Source organism: Phocoena phocoena, chromosome 14 (genome assembly GCF_963924675.1).
Source record: "Phocoena phocoena chromosome 14, mPhoPho1.1, whole genome shotgun sequence".
Classification (NCBI taxonomy): Eukaryota; Metazoa; Chordata; class Mammalia; order Artiodactyla; family Phocoenidae; genus Phocoena; species Phocoena phocoena.
Genome location: NC_089232.1, coordinates 52077879 through 52097605, shown reverse-complemented (window position 1 = coordinate 52097605; position 19727 = coordinate 52077879). Strand labels below are relative to the sequence as shown.

Sequence of the window (19727 nt, the reverse complement as noted above, 5' to 3'; positions counted from 1 at the left end):
CAAGGCTTGACTGGGTCTGCTTTTGCAGTCAGCACACCCAGGGCTGGGTGTAGTTGTGGGTCTATGGGCCGGAGGGAAGAATTGGTGTAAGAGAAAAGCCCTTTCGTTGATAACTACCCGGTGACACATCTGCACAGCACATCTGCACCAGGAGGATCATATCAGGGTGGTTTGAAGACCAGTCAAAACACTCCTGGAACTTCCCAGACTAGGAACAGAGGTAAAATAACCCTGGTGGAATAAAAATGCACCCTGACCAGCAGCCCTGGGACGATCTGGTCCCAGAGGCCCGGTCAGGAGCGTTTGCCCCGCCACCTGCCCACTCGCCCCAGACGCCCAGCTCCTGCTGCCCCTCGGGTCCCGTCCCCCCTCCACCCCCCGCGTGGTGCTGCCTGAAGGAAATGCGCGGTGCTCCGGAAAAAGTGCTCCGAAACCTCAGCCCGCGCATATCCTGGCTGTGGGGAGTCATCAAAGCCTGTTTACCGGGGCTATTTTTAGCATTAAAGAACCTTGTTGTGCTCCTGGGCCCAGCATGCTGCATCTCTGCAGAGTGCCTCTGATCTGCATGACCCACCTCTCTTCTTTGGGGTCAGACCCTGAAGGGTCCTGGGGAGCAAGCAACTGAGACCTGGAGCCCAAGGCGATTTAAAGACCCTGCTGAGGGTTTATGGAGCACCAACTGTGGGTTCCTCTTTATTCGGCACCAAGGGTTTCTTCTGGATCGTTGTGCAGCCTTACGGCGGTTCATCTTTCTCTTCCCCACCAGTCTGTGGATTCCTTGAGGGAAAGGATGCTTACACCCGACTTTGCCTAGGATAGGCCTGGGCATCTAGTAAGCGTCACTTGTTGACAGATGACCTGACTGATCTGCTTCGTGCCCAGCATGGGGCAGACACGTAGCAGGAGCACAATGACTGCGTAGTGAGTGAGGGAATTTTCTATGTGCTTAGCACTGAGTCAGAGATTAATGATCCCATCGGAAGACGTGATGCTCCCGAGAAAGAGCAGAGGAGAAGGCAGAGCCGTCTTCAGCCGGATGATGTGCCTGAGCCCCCGGCCCCTCGGCTGAAGGGCCGCATCCGGCCCCGCAGTTTCCACCCTCAGCTCCAAGCTGACAGCTCGCTGGCCAGGTTCCTTCCGAAGCCCCCAGGAGTGTAGGCAGGTGCTGCGGCAGCAAAGCCTCCCACAGACGAAAGAGGCCTTGCTGTCCCAGGGTTCCTGGGGGCCGGCCTGCTGGCTTCCTGGCCCCCCAGCCCTGGTGACTTCAGTTCCAAGATGTTCTGTTTCCATTCGTGGGCCCTGTGCACCCCTCTCCCTCCCTCCTGGAGGCCAGCTGGCCAGCTGCTACAGCCAATTTCGCCACCTCCTGGAAGCAAGTGTACTGGGCACGGATGGAAACCAGTTTGGCTGTGTCGGAACTGTTAAAAAACAGGAAATTTTAAGCAGAACTATTTCCTCTGGGCCTAGTTAACCCAAATAGGGTTGTCTTGGGATTACTCCAGATTTTGAAGTCAGTGTTGCCACTGAGATCAAAGACATTGAAGAGAAGAAAATCTCAATAGGCCAGAAATCACAGGGCTGGCCTCTGCTGTCTGCAGAAGGTGCTCACCTCTCTGGTGTGATTTTTAACAGTGCTGAAAACCTCTCCTCACCCATCCCCCAAATAGGTCACCACCCGCCAAACTCGGTTTTCCCGGCATTAGGGTCGCTCGTAGGACCTGGAGCTAAGGCACTGATTCTCCACCTGTGGTCTTAGGGCCACCAGCATCCACATCACGTGAGAACTTGTTAGAAAAGCACATTCTCAGCCCCCAATCTGAGACCTACCGACTCAGGAACTCTGGGCAGGGGGCACATCCAGGGTGGCTCCATGACTCTGTGTGACCTGTGCGGTCCTGCACAGAAGGGCCCTGGGCATGGTTTAATGTTTCAGCAAGAGGCCCCACATTCTTACTTTGCCCTGGGCTCGGAAATCCTTGTTTTAGCAAGTTTTCTTGGTGGTTCCGGTGCACACTCCAATTTGAAAGCACTGAGTCAAGTCATGGTCTCTCCTGCAGCCCTTGTTTAAATATAGGTGTTAACCCAGAGCACGAACATTGACCGAGGCACCACCCACACCTGGAACTTTGGTTCGCTGTCATCAGTTCAGCTGACCAGTTAGACGGCAGGTGCCCGAAGCAGGGATCAGGTGTGGGTATGTGTGTGGTAAAAAGGCCATTCCCAGACAGTCTCCCCTCCCATAGGCTAGCCACCTGAATCAGGTTATGAAGAGGAAAGAATGTCCCTCACTCCATTCTACCATTTTAGCAAAACAGAGGGAAGTCACCAGGCTACTACTCACTCTGTATGGCCCAACTCTGGGCTCTTAAAGGCTGGCCTGTCCCTGGGCAGCATGAGTGACCTCGGCACATTCACCGATCCTGTGTCCTGCAGGTGGATGGTCCACAGTGGTGCCACCGAGGCCCCTTGGTAGGAACATCTTCTCATTTGGATTTGTTCTTCTTGAGGAATAACAGCGTATGGCCCAGAGCTTAAATTTAGGAGCTCAAGGGAAAAGAGAACCAAATAAATCCAGTGCCCTTCCAGAAAGGCCCTTGAACCTCATTTCACAGCATCCATGTGTCCCTTGCCAAGTGGCCCATAAATGCATTGCGGTTTACATTCCCTAGAACAGTCTCAGTTTGAAAGACTCCTTTTTTTTAGTTAAGCGAATGTGAACGTTTATAAGTGACAAATTATTCTCTAATCCTCTTGTTCTGTAAATTAAGGGAGGCATACTGGGCTTGATGTTTGTACTGGATGAATAGAAATTTTTATAAGTGAATGTATATTTGGAGTTAAATAATGAGCTAGGAGAAGCAGGGCTGAAATAAAGTCTGTGGTCTGAGCCATAACAGCCAAGGGTCTGGGGCCTGAGAGCTGTATTTGCTGGGACGAGAGCTGAGTCTGCCTTTTGCACATAGCAGAGGTATACTTCATAGGCCAAGGTTCCTCAAAGCGCTTGGCTGGGGAGTGGACGCCTTCCCAGGTTGCCCCTGGCAACCACCTCTGCAGCCTGCCACCAGCACAGCAGCAGCCACCACCTCACGTGGCTTCACACCTCTGGTCCTCACTCCAAACCGCCTTGCATGCCACTGCCAGATGAATCTCCCCAAAGCAGTGGCCTGAGATGCCACTGCTCCGGGCCACTGGACCCATGTCGTGAGGCCAGTCGATAAGTCTGGGAAATGGACCCTCCTCTTCAGCCAGGTAGACCTGTTCTCCGTCCCTGGAGGGAGCTTTCTTCAGGCTCTGCCACCTCTATGCTTTCCAGTGTCGGCCCAACCCACTAGGCCCAGAACGCCCTCCTTTCATTTAACAGAGTGAGATCCCTGTTTTTCACGCGTGTCTTCAAATGCCCTTCTTTAAACAGTTGTCTCTGACCACCCCAAAGCGACCCCCTCTTCCTATGAACCCTTCAGCACTTACTGTCTGTATGCCTCTTGGGTGCCCAATTCTGTCAACCTGAAGTTTTTACTTAGATTTGTGTCTCTGTGTGCCACACGGCCCCCGTCCAGGTTTTGAGCAATCTGAAGGCGGTGACAGTGTCATAGAGGGGCAGAAGGGAGAGGGAATCATGATAGTTGGTACGTTTTAGGCATTTTACATACGTATTTAATCCTTACAGCTCAAAGAGATGGGAACTATTATCTCTATTTAGCTGAGGAAACTAATATTCAAAAAGGTTTATACTTAAGCAGAGTCATAATAGCCTAACAGGAGGAATAGTCCAAAGCCTATGAATGGTTACGAGTGTGGCTTCTGTATTCAGCTGCCTGAGTCCACTAGCTACAACCTCTATAACCTTGGGCAAATGACTTAACCTCTCCAGGCCTCATCTGTAAGATGAGACCAAAAAAATAGTACTTGCCCCACAGGTGTCTTGAAGATTATATAGCATGCTCAGTGCAGTACCTGATATGCTGTCCTTGTTCAACATCCATTAGGGAAAATTATCGGGCTGACTACTCCTGTAACTGCCTTTGCACCTGTGACCACGACTGCTGCCACTGCCACTGGTACCACAAGTATGCGGCCACAACCACCGTACTGCCCGCAAAGCTCCTGTCAGGGTGTCCTCTGTGCAGTGGTGTTCATCAGATGCCTGCTGCTTGAGCCAATGGTGGACACTTGGATGGTTGGCAGTGTGCGTTTCCAGAAAAATCCACTTAATGCCTTTGAGCCATCCCTGGCAGACATCCGTCCGTGCCAGTCACATCTGCTTTAACACATTGATGCAAGCCGTCCAACCCCTGTCTCTTTCCAGTTTGCTCTGAAAGTGAGCCTGAAGCTGAGGCTGACCAGCAGATGGACAACTTGTACCTGAAAGCCTTGGAGGGCTTCATCGCCGTCGTGACCCAAGATGGCGACATGATCTTTCTGTCAGAAAACATCAGCAAGTTCATGGGACTCACACAGGTGACACCCTCCTCTGGCTCTTTCAGAAAGGGAGGGAAAGCGTTTCCACTTGGGGGTAGAAATTAGTGGAAGGTTCTGATCACATCCCTCCTGACCTCTCCTTGCATATGCCCACCCTGCTTCTCTCTGATTTCAAGCCTCAAACCTCAGGAACACACTGAGAACCCCTGGCATTGGGCTTAGCATTGCTGATGGCCACCCTGGTGGACAGCTCTGCCGACTGGATTAACAGAACCACCCTTGTGAACCACATCCATCATGAAGTCTGTTACACTGGTGTGTCTGTGGACCTGTGGAGTGGAACATGAGAAGACCTGAGTTAGCCTCCTCCCTCTCTCCAAATGTGAAAAGGGGGCCCAGCTTCCTCTTGGAGACTTTTTCTTCAGTGTTAGGAATAATGAAGCCCAACCTTGTTTTGAAACAGGTGGAGCTAACAGGGCACAGTATCTTTGACTTCACTCATCCCTGTGACCACGAGGAGATCCGTGAGAACCTGAGTCTCAAAAATGGTAACGTATTCTTCATTGCGTTTTTCTTTTCTTTTCACACCACCTGGGAGGGGATCTGCCTTACCTTTGTCTGCAAATGTAGGATGGTTGGAACATGGCCATCATGATCTAAAAACACTGACATCCGTAAAAAACCCAGCAGAGCCTAGGAGATGAGACTGAGGGCCCTGGAAGGACCTAGTACTCAGAAGGATCTCTTGCTGGCTCTTCCTGGGGCCTGATGTCACACTCCTAGGGCACTCCTTCAGGTTAGGACACTGTCTCCAGAAGGTTTCATCACCTGAGCATCCAGCATCTCTGCCAAATGACACCACCCAAACCAATCAGCTCATCTGTGCCAAAATGTTCATGGGAACCGTTGTGGTTGTCCCTAAGACAGTTGTGTAACAGACTGCCCCAAACATAGTGGCTTAAACAGTACTTTTATTAGCTCTCGTGATTCTGCAGGTTCTGTGGGTGGTTCTTTTGCTCCATGTGATGTCAGGAGGCTGGACTTGGTGGGATGACCAGAGGGTTCGCCCACACCCCTGGGACCTTGTGGCCGGTAGCTGGAGGCTGGGGCTCAGCTGGGATGCAGGCACGGCTGGACCTCCCTCTCACTCTGTGAGGTATCGGAGCCTCTCCCTCTCCACATGGGGTCTCCAGGGTAGCCAGACTTCTTACACGGCAGCTCAGGGCTCCCCCAAAGTGCAAAAGTAGAAGCTGCCAGGCTCTCCGAAGGCTTAGTCCTGAAACTGGTACAGCACCACTCTGCCCCATCCTGCTGTTAGAGTGAGTTACAGGCCAGCCCCATTCACTGTGGGATGGAACTACAGGAGGCCCTGAATACTAGGAGATGTGGCTCATTGGGGCCACCTTTAGAGACTAGCTACCCCGGGAGCCAAGGAAGGAATCTGGCCTCCTGGTGATAAGAAATGGGACAGGTAGCTTTTGATGGAGAAGAGATTTATAAGGTCTCGTGCACTGCACCCTCCCTGTGGGGCCTCCAGCAGATGCCAGTGGATTGAAGGGCCTATACAAGCAGAAAGCGCTTTGCAGTGACAATCAGAGCCTGCTGTTTCATCTCTTGTAATGGGGGACAGTCAAGCAAAAGCACAGATGGGCATATTGTCAAGTGGACTGAAGCTTTGAGAAGAAGGGGACTTAATGGCTTTCAAGGTCCCTTCTGAACCTGAGAGTCGATGTCTGCCCTGGGCAGGTTATGCCCGAGTCTATACGTCCCCTTTTCTGTCTCTCACCTGTCACTGCCATGGAGCGTGTGCTTGTCCAACCTGAATGACAGAGGCAGTGCTATCAAGCCTGCAAGGTTTTGCTCTTATTACCACACATGCTGCAAAAGCAGACACTTCATTGGCCCACTTCTACCCTTGTTACAGACCGAGCCTGCAAAGCGCAGGATTACCACCACTCTACCCACCCCACCACGGCCTCCCCGCCCAGCGCCTCTGCTCTCCCTCCCGAAGGCCACCTGGCTCCGGGCGTACACAGGCTGGGGAGCACTGTGGGCTGTTCACTGTCTTCTCTGTGCCGCTCAGAAACTCTTGTTCGGTTCTGTGAGGAAGGGGCTGCCAGAGCTTCTGAATCCCTTTCTAAAACAGGTGCTGGAAGCCCAAGAAAACCAAAAAGTCTGTTAATTTCTCTTCTCTGCTCTGGAAACCCTTGGGCCCTTGGGTTCTCCGTCTTAGTTCAACCTCTGACCCTAGTCTCAATCTGATTATGTGATCTGAACCGAGTCACTTCATCGCTCTGTTTCTGGGAGTCTTTCTTTTCAAAGTGACAGTATTGGACCAGGCAAAGTCTAGGACCTTCCAGCTCCCAGGTGCCATGATTCAGCAGGACTCTACCCTGTTGATCCGAGTGGAACTTTAGATCTCTTGGTCTCTGTGTTGAGGACTTGGGATCCAAATCAGTGAATCAGCAAAGCCTTTGACGGTGCCGACCTGCGTGATCTGTAAGCACGGGGTTAGTGCGAGCGCCCAGGGAAAGATAAGGCTGTGAGGCTGGTGTGGAAGGCTTTGAAGGCCAGGAACTGGGCCTCGATCCTCTTCCTTGTAGACAGAGGGGAGCTGGTGGAAGTTCTGGGGCAGAGGTGGAGTAATCTGGTTGGAGCTGTGTTTAGAAAGATTAACCAAATGGCAGAATGGGGAAGACTCAGAAGTTAACAGGTCAGGAGGCCACAGCCCTAACCCATGTCACAGCCACAAATGAGTCCTTCCAGCCCACTTCTCAGCACCTGAGCTGGTGCTGGTGCTGCGTCCAGGCCCCAAGATACAGGAATGTCTCACGATGTGCAAACCCCACTTGTGGGAATTAAAATTGTAGGAAGAAACATAATTGAGTATGGGAGAGATGGTTTTATAATCATGATGGAGAATATTCTCTCTTTAAAAAAAAAAAAAAGATTCACCATCTGGTCTATTACTTAGTGGGCTCTCCTAGGGATGTTGAAGATAAATTCAAAGGTGCCACAATCCATTCAACACACAGTGATTTGGGGCTGTGTCACCCAAATAAGTCACAGCCCCCTGGGGGTTCAGGTTCAGAAGCTGGTGGCCATGCCAGAGGGAGGGGTGTGATTATTTGAAACAAGGCTCTGATCTGTTCTGAGATGCTGGGCAGGGGGCAGGAGTGGACCTTGGAAGGTCCAGGATGGCAGAATCTAGACATGGACAGGGGGGCTCAGCTGGTGCTTACTGCATTCATCACTTTTTTTTTTTTTTTAAACAAAAAGTGGGAGAGGTTCCGAATGGCAGGCTATTTGGAGACTATAAGGAAGGAAGCGATCTTGTTTGTCTTGGTGACTTATTTAATTCTGGCTGAGAAAGGATATGATCTGTGTTGAGTTCATCCTCAAGGTGAACTTGCTCCCCACAGGAGATTTGGACCAGCAGTCTCTTCTTGAACCTTGACCTATGTCACTTTAGGGGAGAAAGCAAATGGTGCAGGACCCTGAATGCAGCCATTGCAGGGTGAAACTAGGGCACTGGAGGGACAGGAATGAAGAAAAGACAGGGGTGTCTAAGGGACATGTCCAACCCGAGAGGCTTATCCCCTTGGAGTAATTGTGGCCTCGCCCAGACCGTCCCTTGGAATTCCGTCTCTGGAACCTGGACCCGCCCCGGGAGAGGTTTGCTGAGATCACGGCCGATGGTCACTCATCGCCTGGCCGCTCTGGAGTGCGAGGTGCAGTGGGAGGTAACACGCTGGAACAGCCCTGACCCTTCAGCAGTGGGAGACGGGCTGGAGATGAGCGAGCCTTGGTCCACAGCCAGGGTGGCACGGAGCATTCAGGGAAGGCTGTGTGTGCTCAGCCGCGCCTCGGGGAACACACACACACACACACGTGTTGCCCTGAAAAACTGCCCCCCCCTCTGAATACAAACATGAAACTTCAGCTGGCTCCCCTCCCCTTCTCTATCCAGGCTCTGGTTTTGGGAAGAAAAGCAAAGACATGTCCACAGAGCGGGACTTCTTCATGAGGATGAAGTGCACAGTCACCAACAGAGGCCGCACCGTCAACCTCAAGTCAGCCACCTGGAAGGTAGGACGTCAGGCCTGGGTTGGAGTACTGAGTGCGCCCCCCCCCCCCCGCCCCCGCCCCCGCCCCCGCCCCCGGCTCTCGGCTCCACGTCTGACCCTCCGCGGCTGGTCTCCAGGTCCTGCACTGCACGGGCCAGGTGAAGGTCTACAACAACTGCCCCCCTCACAGCAGTCTCTGCGGCTGCAAGGAGCCGCTGCTGTCCTGCCTCGTCATCATGTGTGAGCCCATCCAGCACCCGTCCCACATGGACATCCCCCTGGACAGCAAGACCTTCCTGAGCCGCCACAGCATGGACATGAAGTTCACCTACTGTGACGACAGGTGGGGCCCGGCGGAGCGCGCGCGCGCGCGTGTGTGTGTGTGTGTGTGTGTGTGTGTGTGTGTGTGTGTGTGTACGCGCGCCTGTGGTCAGGGTGTGGGTCTGCGGCATTAATGTTGTATTGCTGAGTGCAGGTCACTGTTTCATCCCATCAGTGCCACCAAGGGGTTCCTCATACCATATTGGGCTGTCCCCTGTTGTCACAGCAGAGCTGATCTGGGGTGCCGCTGCTGTCATGGTGGATCGTGGTGGTGTGTACATATTCCTCCACATATGTGTCAGGCTCCTAGGAAATCTCCAGGCCACTGTCCCTTCCCAGGAGACGAGGGTCTAGAGATCTCCATTAGCAGCCCCAATTCAGAGGCCAGCTGGGAGATTTGGTTTCTGTCCTGGAAGCTGCTCTACGGCCGCGTGGCTCCTGTGTGTTCTTTTCAATGAATGAGCTCTTTCCTCGGCCTTTGCGCCTCCTGTGTCACCTCCATTCCAGCCACTGTCCAGTCTACTTTGGAAGGCTTTTCAAGGACGGGAACTAAGCCAGACCCTAACCCCCAAAGCCAGGCTTAACTGGAGATTCTCTTATGAGAGAACGCAGTGGTTAAGAGCCTTGATTCAGTGAGACGGCCTAAGTTCCAATCCAATAGGAAGTGTTCGGTGTTAGCTGTGGTCCTCACCCTAAATTGCTTCTTTATTAGAGTAGTTGAAAGAGCACCTAAGACTGCACATGTAATCCATGTCACTCTAGTTTCAGCTTGAGGAGAGGCTCGAAACAGGTGGGGAAGAGGCTTGGGTTGTTGTGGAAGGGGCGGGAGGGACAGCTCTGACTCCCCCCTGCCTGTCCTCTGCTCTCCCCTCTGTGCCTGGGCATTGGGAACATGGGCGGATCGGGAGGTGGAAGGAGGAAGACAGGGAAGGATAGATGCCATGGGCAGTGGCTGCCATCAGAGAGGGAAGGACAGGCCAGGAGCAGGGGCTGGGCCGGGCAGGCCTGGCTTGAGGAGCTGCCACTGCAGTCTGCTGACTAGTGCATGACTGGAGGTGGCCTTCAGGGATCTCGCCACCTGACCCCAGATTTCAGCGGTGTCCAGAGTCACCACGTTTGTCCAGAGTCATAGTTTTTGTGGCAGCTCTTTGCTGCTCCAACCTCTCCCCTCTCCCCTTCTGGGGTTTCTCCAGAAACCCTGAGATCTCAGCTTCCCCTTCTCTGTAACGCAGATGAGAACACTGCCTACACCTGTCTCACAGGATCAGTGTACGATGAGATGATGGCTATGGAAGCGCTTTGAAAACCACAAACCCCGTAACTGATGGGAGGCTTTTTGTTCCTGCTGATGTCTTGCTCCCTGTTTTTGCCCTCCCCCAAAGCTAGTCTCCCCACTAAACTCAAGGGGCCAAGACCACTTCTGGAGGCATGTAGAGGCTGGGGGCCTGGGAGAAGGAGAGACCACCAGCAGGAAACTGCCTCACCTTCCCAGCCAGCAGGAAGCCAAAGGCCCCAGGACAGAGCTCCTGCTCAGCGGCCCCCAGGCCTGTCCACCTTTCTCTCTTCTGCTGCATGTCCCATGGGTGTCTGGATTTCTTCATGGGTGCGGCCCTACTTTCCAGGCTCAGCTGAGTTTCTCTCCCCTGATTCTAGACTGACCTGGTGTTGGCTGGTGCCACTCCAGGTTTAAGAACTTTTGTAAAAGTGTCCTTGAGTCACTCCTGTCCCCATAGTGCTGGATTCAAGGCTCTTGGAGGTAGTGCGTAGTTCCAGATGTAGAAAGAAGCGCTCTAACCTCATAGGGAGAAAATGTCACGTGTGAAGACTTGTGTCCTGAAACTTTGACACAGTCAGCGTTTATCATGACTGTTCCTATTGTCATTATTGTGATACAAGGATAATTACGGAGAGAAATTATTCCAAAGGCAGGCACCTGAGAAATCCACGCTGTGTGTAAGGTTCTTTCTCAGAGGTAGTCTTTGTATTCCAAGAACCATCCTGGGCAGAAGATACAGTTTTGTAATGTGCACCCCTCTCCGTAACCTTCTGAGACAAGAGAAATCCTGCTGCGTAGCCCGCGTTGTCTCCAGCTTCGAGGTGGGGTGGGGTGGGGTGGTGCGGTGCTCCGCATGCCTTAGCCTTAGAGCGGCTGGAGCAGTGCAGACAGTGAAAGCTGCGTGTGAAGTACAGCCCTGATGTGACCCCAGAAGCACTGGGAACACCCTACTGTCCTAGAAAATAACTCCTCATCCGTAGACAACAGAAAAGAAGGATTTTTTTTTTTTAAACTTAAGACTTTGATTCTTGTTAATGTGAAGGGGAAAAAAATCCTCTGGAAAGGGTAATTTGAAGTTATCCCTCATTCATCATCTTGTTTTGAATGAATTTCAGGTCGTTTCTTGAAAGCATCTAACCTTTGGGTAAAAGGAAGAGGGGGCAATAACATGAGCAATTGGGTGCCTAAGAGTGGAGAAGGCCCTCTTCCCGGAAAGGGGAGGGGCCCTGCACTGACTTCTTAGTTTGGTTCAGGGCTGGTAGGCAGAGTCGATCCCGGCTTGACGGGACCTGTGATTTAGGGCTTTGTGACTCAGGGTGTGGAGGGTGATATTGCTTGTAAGGTTTGCTAGACACAGTGCACTTTCAGCAGGATCTTGCCTTTCAAGAAACCTAATTCCATGGCCCAAACTCTGAGTTCAGAGGCGCTGGAAAGATGGATGCAGAGGCATCTAAAGACACAGAGTGCTGTGCCACACAGAAGTTGTGTTTAACGGATTAGCAGATTAGTTAACAAGGGCACAGACATGGCTTAGACAGTTTATAAAGTGACTGTTTTAAGTCCTTAATACCTATGTGTTATTTCTCAGTTGCCTTGATGAAGACTAGGATTTTTTGGTTTTGGTAGCTTGTCTTGTTTACACTTGTTTTATTGGGATGGGGAAGGATATACACATATTCATACTCTCTCACTCTCTCTCTCTCTCTCACACACACACACACACACACACACACACACACCTCTACCAAGATCAGTGCTTCAAAAACCAACACTTACATATCATAGTGGGGTGGGGTGGGGGGCATTGCATTTTAATCAGGGAATTCACTAGATTTAATGACATCTGGCACACATGAGGGGCTGCGATTTCCCATAAAGGGGATTATTTTCCTAATGGGAAAGTTAGGAAGAATCTGATGAAAATGTAAGGCAAGTAGAACCCACAAAATCACTTTTGAGGCTGTTTGGTACATTTTCTTAGATGTATTGAGACCATAGACATAAACAAACAAAAACAGAGAAGGATCATGGAGAAAAAGACAGGGGAGAACAGAGAGGAAACGGGGGAGCGACAAATAAAATAGAAAAGAGTAATCTTGTGTGTAAGTCTCAGGTTTCCCAAATCAACTGAACCTGAAACAACTTATTCTGAAACATCTGAAGTTGAATAAAGGAATGCAGATGATTCAAAATGCATTCATCCTGCTTCTCTTAACAAAGGGTCAGAGGACCACGTCAAGTCCTGTATTAATGATCTGAAACAGCAAATATTGTTAGAAGTGAATTCTGTAACAATTTATGTCAGTCACACTTACGTGTATATACAGTCAATTGCTCTAGATAGGGGGAGTAAAGTTGAGTAGCAGGTTTAAAGAAGAGTATCCTGATTATCAGTGTAATGGATGATCTCGTCTCCATTTACGATTCAAATAGAGGTGTTATACTCTGTCTCCTAAAATGAGCAGCCAATTAATGAACTGTGATTTATTGAGTATCTGCTATATATCTAACCCAGTGCCAGAGACTAATTATATCAAAGAAGAAAAGAGATGATTCCGGATCTCCAAGAGTTTGAGACACGAGCAACTTAATGAACCATTCACCCAAAAGGAAGACAAAAATTGTTCTCAAGTAGTTTAACTTTAAAATGGGGGTGGTTCTGGGGCTTCTCTGGTGGCACAGTGGTTAAGAATCGGCCTACCAATGCAGGGGACACAGGCTCAATCCCTGGTCCAGGAAGATCCCACATGCTGCAGAGCAACCAAGCCCGTGTGCCACAACTGTCGAGCCTGCGCTCTAGAGCCTGCGAGCGACAACTACTGAGTCTGTGCACCGCAACTACTGACACCATGCGCCGCAACTACTGAAGCCCGCGCGCTCTAGGGCCCGTGTGCTGCAACTACTGAGCCCGCATGCTGCAACTACTGAAGCCTGTGTGCCTAGAGCCCATGCTTTGCAACAAGAGAAGCCACCGCAGAGAAGCCCGCGCACCACAACAAAGAGTAGCCCCCACTCATCGCAAATAAAGTCCGCACGCAGCAACAAAGACCCAATGCAGCCAAAAAATAAATAAAAATTAAAATTAAAAAAAATAAAATGGGGTGGTTCTTAAATTCACGTGGAGGCGCCATCTAGTGGAGAAAGAGAATAACGGAAAGAAGCCAAGCCATCAAGGAGAGTGGGGCAAATCTCTAATGCATATAATCCCACTGTGATTTCGTGTGTTTTATGGGTCTTCCTGTATGTTAGAAATAAATTGTAAAAGCAAATTATGTGGATGAGAGAAGTATCACTGGGGGAAAAGTGATAACAGTAAAATTTTCAAATTAACAAAGAGGGTCCTGTAATTTTCACAGATAAAGAATTTGAGGGCAACCCTGTTTTGTCATTGGGTTAAGGCAGTGTAGGATGTAATAATTTCGGGAGTTACAGTTCGATAAGATGCCTGCATTTCAAATTCTGTGGATCAAATCTGTGACGAATTCTATTTATACAAAGAAGTTGGTAATCGTGATGATGACAAAAGGGAGGAGATAGTTGAGGACTGTAAAGAGGCTGTCAATAAAGTTATAGAGAGCCATGAGTTGTAAAACACACGTGCATCAAAGCACCTGAAAAGCAATAGTGTTAAAGTCTGAGAAGAAAATAGACTGACTTCGGGCAAACTAATAGTAAAAGATTATATACTTTCATTGTGTACTGAGATACATTTAACAAATTATTTTACTTTTTTTTAGAGGATAGGTGGCATCTTTAATTCCAAGTGGTCTTTCAGACTCTGATACATTACATGTCATTTTTAGTCTCGTATTTAGTGTATTCTAAATATTTTTGCAGACATACACAGTAGTCTCTCTTTACCTATCTTATGTAAGATGGTATAGTATATTTCTTTAAATCCCTGAGCTAGAAGAAACTTTAAATGCTCTCCTTGTGCATCTGTGTCTCCTCCAAACGACGATGTTCTGAAATCAGCCCTAAGAAAGTTTGGACATATTTAGGAGAAATGCTTGTATATCGTCCTGTCTAATCTGCTTGAAATTCTCCTTGGAAGAAGCAGCTCTACAAATCCTTTTTGGAATTTATTTCAAAGTGTAATAGACCTCACAATTCAAAAATTATTCCCCTGTGCGATCTGCTTCTCTCCTGCTACAATTCAAGGCACATTTCCCCTTCTTGCTTGTGGGTTTCAAGGTAATGAAAGGCAGCTGTGGCATTTGGTGGCACTCAGGGTCAGTCCAGGATTGAGCCAGGGCTATCCTCCTATGTATACTATGAATACACCCCAACTGTAACACATAACACTGATAGGATGGAAATTCATTATCCATTAACTGTGGAGCTGATTGTATAGATATTCACTTAACTGTGTACTCCTGGAGGAGAACACAAGGCAAAAGTATTGTTGTTTAAAGCCAAGAAAATCTGGATAGAAATATATTAAAACAAATGTCATTGAAATCTGTGTTAGTGAATAGTTTGGGTATTATTGGGGAAATGCAGTTTCAAAGCTAAAAGCACATACAGAAACCTAAATGAGGGGAGTCAAGTGTTGCCTTGGAGAGGGCATTGCCAGAAGGCCGGAAGGAAAGAAAGCAGACCTTAATAAAAGGATGGTTTTATTAGCAAGCGCATTCTTTGGAAAACAAATAGGTGGTTAGGAAGTACTTTAAACTTTTATCCTCTCAAATAGTTTAAATGCTCTCTAACCTTCCACGATTCGTTTACTGAGTGAATCCTGTACTCGTAGGGAACAGGGGTAAAAACTGCAGCCAGACCTTGTCTGACTCCAGGCTTGGCGTGTGAAGTAGGGAGCTTGCTGCCTCGTCCCTCGTGGGCGGGCGCGTGATGGAGCCGGCTGAGGCCTGAGCTGCATTCCTTCTGCCTAGGAGGCCACACGGCACTGACACTGCAGCCCAGCCGGAGAGCCCATTTCTCCCTAGCGCTCAGCCACAGGTAGTCCATGTTGAAAAGGGCCTCGCCACATTTTTAAGGGTAAAGAGCAATGGACGAGCAGTAACTGTCATTTTACATTGTGAGGCAGACCTGACTCTGAAATCCAGGGCCCAGCTGTCTGACCCACATATTTCCTTGGGGCAACAGTAACTTCAGATTTTAACCTGAAAGTTCTCTAGTTTCTTTTTTTCTTTCTTCCTTCTGCCTCTGCCTCCTGGGGCTGCCTGTCAATGTCTACATTTCTCTGCTCACCTCATCCTTGATCTGGTTCTTTTCCTACTTTATTATTAAACAGGGACCTCTGTGCTTCTCATTTCTGAAGTCTGCTGAATTAAGTCCTTTCGTATTTTCTTCCCCTTTACAAAGAGAACAGCACTACTGAGCTGACTTTTGAAATTTATGGGTGACCCCAAACTGATTTTTTTTTTTTTCCTCCAGAGTCAGGGCCCCTTAATTAGAAAGAAAGAAAGAAAGAAAGTTCCCCTGCCCCTGGTGAAGAGAGCAGATGAAATGGTGTTATCACAGCCCAGCTCCCGAGGCTTCCCTGGGACAGAGGGAAATGAGCAGGGAGGTGCCTTGTGTGCCGTGGAGGCCAACCCTATAAACAAACTGGGTTCGTTAGCCTCCCCGCTGGCGTCGGCACGCCTGCAGATTGAGGGCAACGACCATTAGCTCTGAGTTGGGGTTTCCTGGTTTTGTAAAGTCTGACCAGTCGAATGTTCTTCGATTGTGTTTGGGGTATGTGTATTTCCCAGTTTTTATAGTCGTCTGTTGAAAGGCATGAAGGAGGAGACGTTAAATATTTATTTTAGTTGACAAGATAAATGAAGGCTGCTACTGGGAAGAGGGCTGGCAATTCTGAAATCGAGGTTTGTTTGTCCACTTCCAAAACATGCCCATTGTGTGCCTCTGAATGGATGGCACATTAATTAGATTAAGAAATTTTTTATTTGAGGCTGATCATAATAAACATTTACTTTGAGCGTCTTAAAAGATTCTAATCTTGAAAGAAAGTGTAATCTCTTCATGGAGTAGAGTCCGATCTTTCCCAGAACCAGCCTCAGTTTTGAGGGTCTCTAGGAAACTCTAGACCTAGTTCAGGAACAGAAGTAGCTTATCTGGCACATTGGTGAGGCTGTAAATGGCCAGCCCATTGTCAGCACAGCCCACCGGTGCAATTCTGGTTCCCAGGCTGAGGCTGAAAGGCATGGGACCCATCAGAAAAGCTATGTGGGTGTAGGAAACGAAGGGCCTGCGCTGTGCGGCCGTCTGCTTGTTCTCCCTGACTCTCCACCTTGGCTAAGGTGCCATGAATGCCAGCCCTGGAGGTAGGCCACTGAGGAACGTGTCTGTTGCCGATGAGTTCAGAGACCTCTCTGCTCAGGGCCAGGTGAGGGGACAGATCCTCCTGGTCTGAGACCGACTGGCTGGTGCAGGTGAGCTGCTGGAATCTCACTGGAGAAATCTCCCCTGAGCTAAATCAACGGAGACCTAAGCTTCTCAGCTCCGTTGTGTTGCCCGTTGTTTGACAAAGGCTTTAACCCCCAAGTCTCACCTAGGCAGAGAATTTGCCTCTTCTCTGCCCACTTCAACACCAGACACACCTTACGGAATGGAGAAAGGATGGATTGAGCATCCTGAGGGCTGCGCTGAAGGCTGTGTGTGTGCACCGTCGTGCACTGAGACAGGTGACCACGCTCGAGGAAGAAAAGTGGGCCGTTAGTGCCCAGGTTCCTTAGCAGTGCTGGGCTAGACAGGGCTCTCATTGTACCTTAGGCCCCCAAAGGCTATCAGTCCATTGGTCAGCTACTCTAGCATTTACTGAGCACCCGTTGTAGCGGAGGCCAAAGGAGGATGTGGTCCCTGAGCTCAGGGGTTGGCAGCCTAGGACGTGGAGAGAAGCATACATAACTCCTTGTGACACTGTGTTGGCCTGTTAGGACTTGACGAGAAGGGGCAACCTGGAGAAAGCTCCAGGGACAAGGCGAGACCTTGAGCTGGCCCTGTCACCGTCAGGGCTCCGAGAAGAGAAGGCCTCAAGGCTCTGCGGCAAGCGTGGGTTTGCCAGGGGTGGGAACTGCGAGGAGAGGGGTCTACCGGGGAGGGGGGACCTGCCGTGCTGCCGATCAGCTGCAAATCAGACTGCTTGGAAGATGGAGACAAGACCCTGGAGGCTTAGCAGTTAGGTGGAGTTTATTTACTCTGGATGTGGTTGGTCCTAGGTAAGCTGGAGATGCTTACGTAGAGGGGTGACAGAATGGAAATAATATTTTAGGATGATTTCGTCTGACCTGTGCAAAACCCGTATGGAGCGGGAGAGAGGAGTAGAGACAAGAGACCAAGGAGCCGCGGACGGCTTCTGCTTTCCTCTCCACATTGTTCCTCTCCAGCGTGGACAGGTGACAGGGCTGTGCCCCTGGAGTCACGTACTCCAAAACAGAGCTTGTAATGATGAGGATATAGCATCACTTCTCGCTCATGATAGGCTAAGTAAACAAGACGGTGAGCCCATTAGAAAAAATGTGAGAGACCAAAGATGATGAGAAATAATGTTTAGGTATGACGTGGGAAAGCAGCTAATCGGGTGGTTCTCGGGCAGGGCTTTGCTTGTTTTAAAGATTCCAGCACAGAGCAGAGGGTCCTCACAAGTTAAGTGATCCTTCACGGTTCTCCACATTTGCCTTTTCTCTGCCCACTTCCCATCTAAGGCAGACACCCTACACGGAAGCTGCCTATTTATCAGAGCATAACGAAGAGGCACATTTCTTAGGACTATGATTTTGTATCTGTTCCTCTCGGCACCTCCTGCCCTCCCTCCTTTCCTTGAGATAGCAAGAACAAGTAGAACCCATGAAGGCGAACCTGATGTCTAGGAGGTATCTGAGGTCACCAGACAGGACCCGAGGGGAGAAGGTTTAAGCACAGACAGGGCTCTACCTGCCTGGGTCCCTCCTCAATCCATGGTTAACACACGTGCAGAGGCCGCCTCCATGCTTTTCCCAACTTGGGACCACATGTTGTCACTTTTCATTTATATCGCCCTCTACTAGAATAATCTGGAATAGTCAGGATGTTCCCATTTTCGTTCTTGCTCTGTCCCCGGACACTTGTGTAGACATCAAGCAAACTGTCCACCCTCTCTGCTCCCTTGTCTGCAAAGACTGTGGGTAGGGGGCAATGAGAGCCCCTTCCAGTGGTCACTGGAGCAAGGCACATGTGTCTATTTGGGGGTGGGAGGTAGGGAGCCCCTGAACAGGTGCTTTTCCTTCCTCCCCAGACACAATCCTGGAAGGGCAGGAAGAGTGGAGGTTCAGTAGACCCATAGTTGCAGGTTGACCACCATGTTGGTTGTTGGTTTTTTCTTTTGTTTGGATGAATGGTACGACCGGGACGTTCGGACTGTGTTTCATCGAATGTGTGCCTTTGAATTACCTTCTACATAAAGGTCCTTGAGCCCCTGCTCATATTCATATGGTCTTTCTCTTCCCCCTTGCTTTTTAAAAAAAATTTAGAATCACAGAACTGGTTGGTTACCACCCTGAAGAGCTGCTTGGCCGCTCAGCCTACGAGTTCTACCATGCACTGGACTCAGAGAACATGACCAAAAGTCACCAGAACTGTAAGTACCAGGAGTGCCCTATATGTCTGTGGAATCTGGCCTTGAGTGGGGTGTGACTGGTGGGGAAGGAGAAGATCCAGTTGCTTCCTTCACAGAGCCATCATCTGGTGTGGCAGACAAGACTCATGCCCACAGGATGGTTAGAGAACCAGGGCTGCCACCATCCTGTGTGACGTGCTTGTGCGAATCAGGAAAAGGGCGCTTTTGGTAGGGGACACACAAGCACACCAAGGCATACAGCCTGGAGAGTGGAAGGTGGGCTGAATCGCAGTCCCTACTTACCACCTCACCGAGCACACTTATGCAGTGAACAGTCTGACGCAGCAGCCCCGTAGGGTGTAAGACAGAGTGCAAGACAGTGTGTAATCAACTTGGGTTATGTGCTATAGAAACACGTACATCCATTCAAAGAAGAGGGCTGGGAGAGTTCAGGAAAAGAAGACAGGGCGCTCGCGTTGGACCTTGAAGGACGGGGGAGCACTGGTCTAAACAGAGGTAGAGGGTGCACGACACCAACCTAATAGACGTGTCGAGGGGGGCCCTGGTTTTCCAAGAGCTTGCCTGCTGAATCAAGAGAACTCAGTTGGGGAAGGCCGTCCGGGCAACCCAGTAATGGCGTGTGGAAATTGTGCCTTGCAGCTTGAAAGAAAACCTGAATTATGAAAGGATTCTAGAACAGGGCTGTCCAGTAGAACTTTCTACAATGGAAATGCTCTTCATCCGCGTAGTCCGTATGTGAGCTATGCCATATATTAAATACGTCTAGTGCAACTGAGGAACTGAATTTTTTAAATTTAGTTTTAATTAAATATAAGTGGCCACGCTTGGCTAGTGGCTACCATACTGGACAGGGCAGTTCTAGTGCATTTCAGTTGACTATGTTCCCAATTAAGGCTTCCCATTTGCAGGTGATCCAAGACAAGTTTCTTGGCTCCATACAGCCCATCAACATGCAAGGACTATGGGTCTAGAACCCTATACCTGGCCTACTGGGGGAAATAGAAATTGATAGGATTGATCCCTGCCCTAAGGGATCTCACTTCTGCGGAAGAAGGAGGGCTTTGGGCTC

General features: G+C 49.8%; 1 protein-coding gene across 1 annotated transcript in view; it reads left to right on the top strand.

Annotated features, from left to right (window-relative positions):
* The window catches only part of EPAS1 (endothelial PAS domain protein 1), an 86328-nt gene that overhangs the window by 53615 nt on the left and 12986 nt on the right, over positions 1–19727 (top strand). The window contains exons 3-7 of the mRNA XM_065891204.1: positions 4307–4458; positions 4883–4967; positions 8390–8508; positions 8624–8829; positions 18552–18658. Of these exons, the coding sequence (XP_065747276.1) occupies positions 4307–4458; positions 4883–4967; positions 8390–8508; positions 8624–8829; positions 18552–18658 (669 nt within the window). The remainder of the gene's footprint in view (positions 1–4306; positions 4459–4882; positions 4968–8389; positions 8509–8623; positions 8830–18551; positions 18659–19727) is intronic.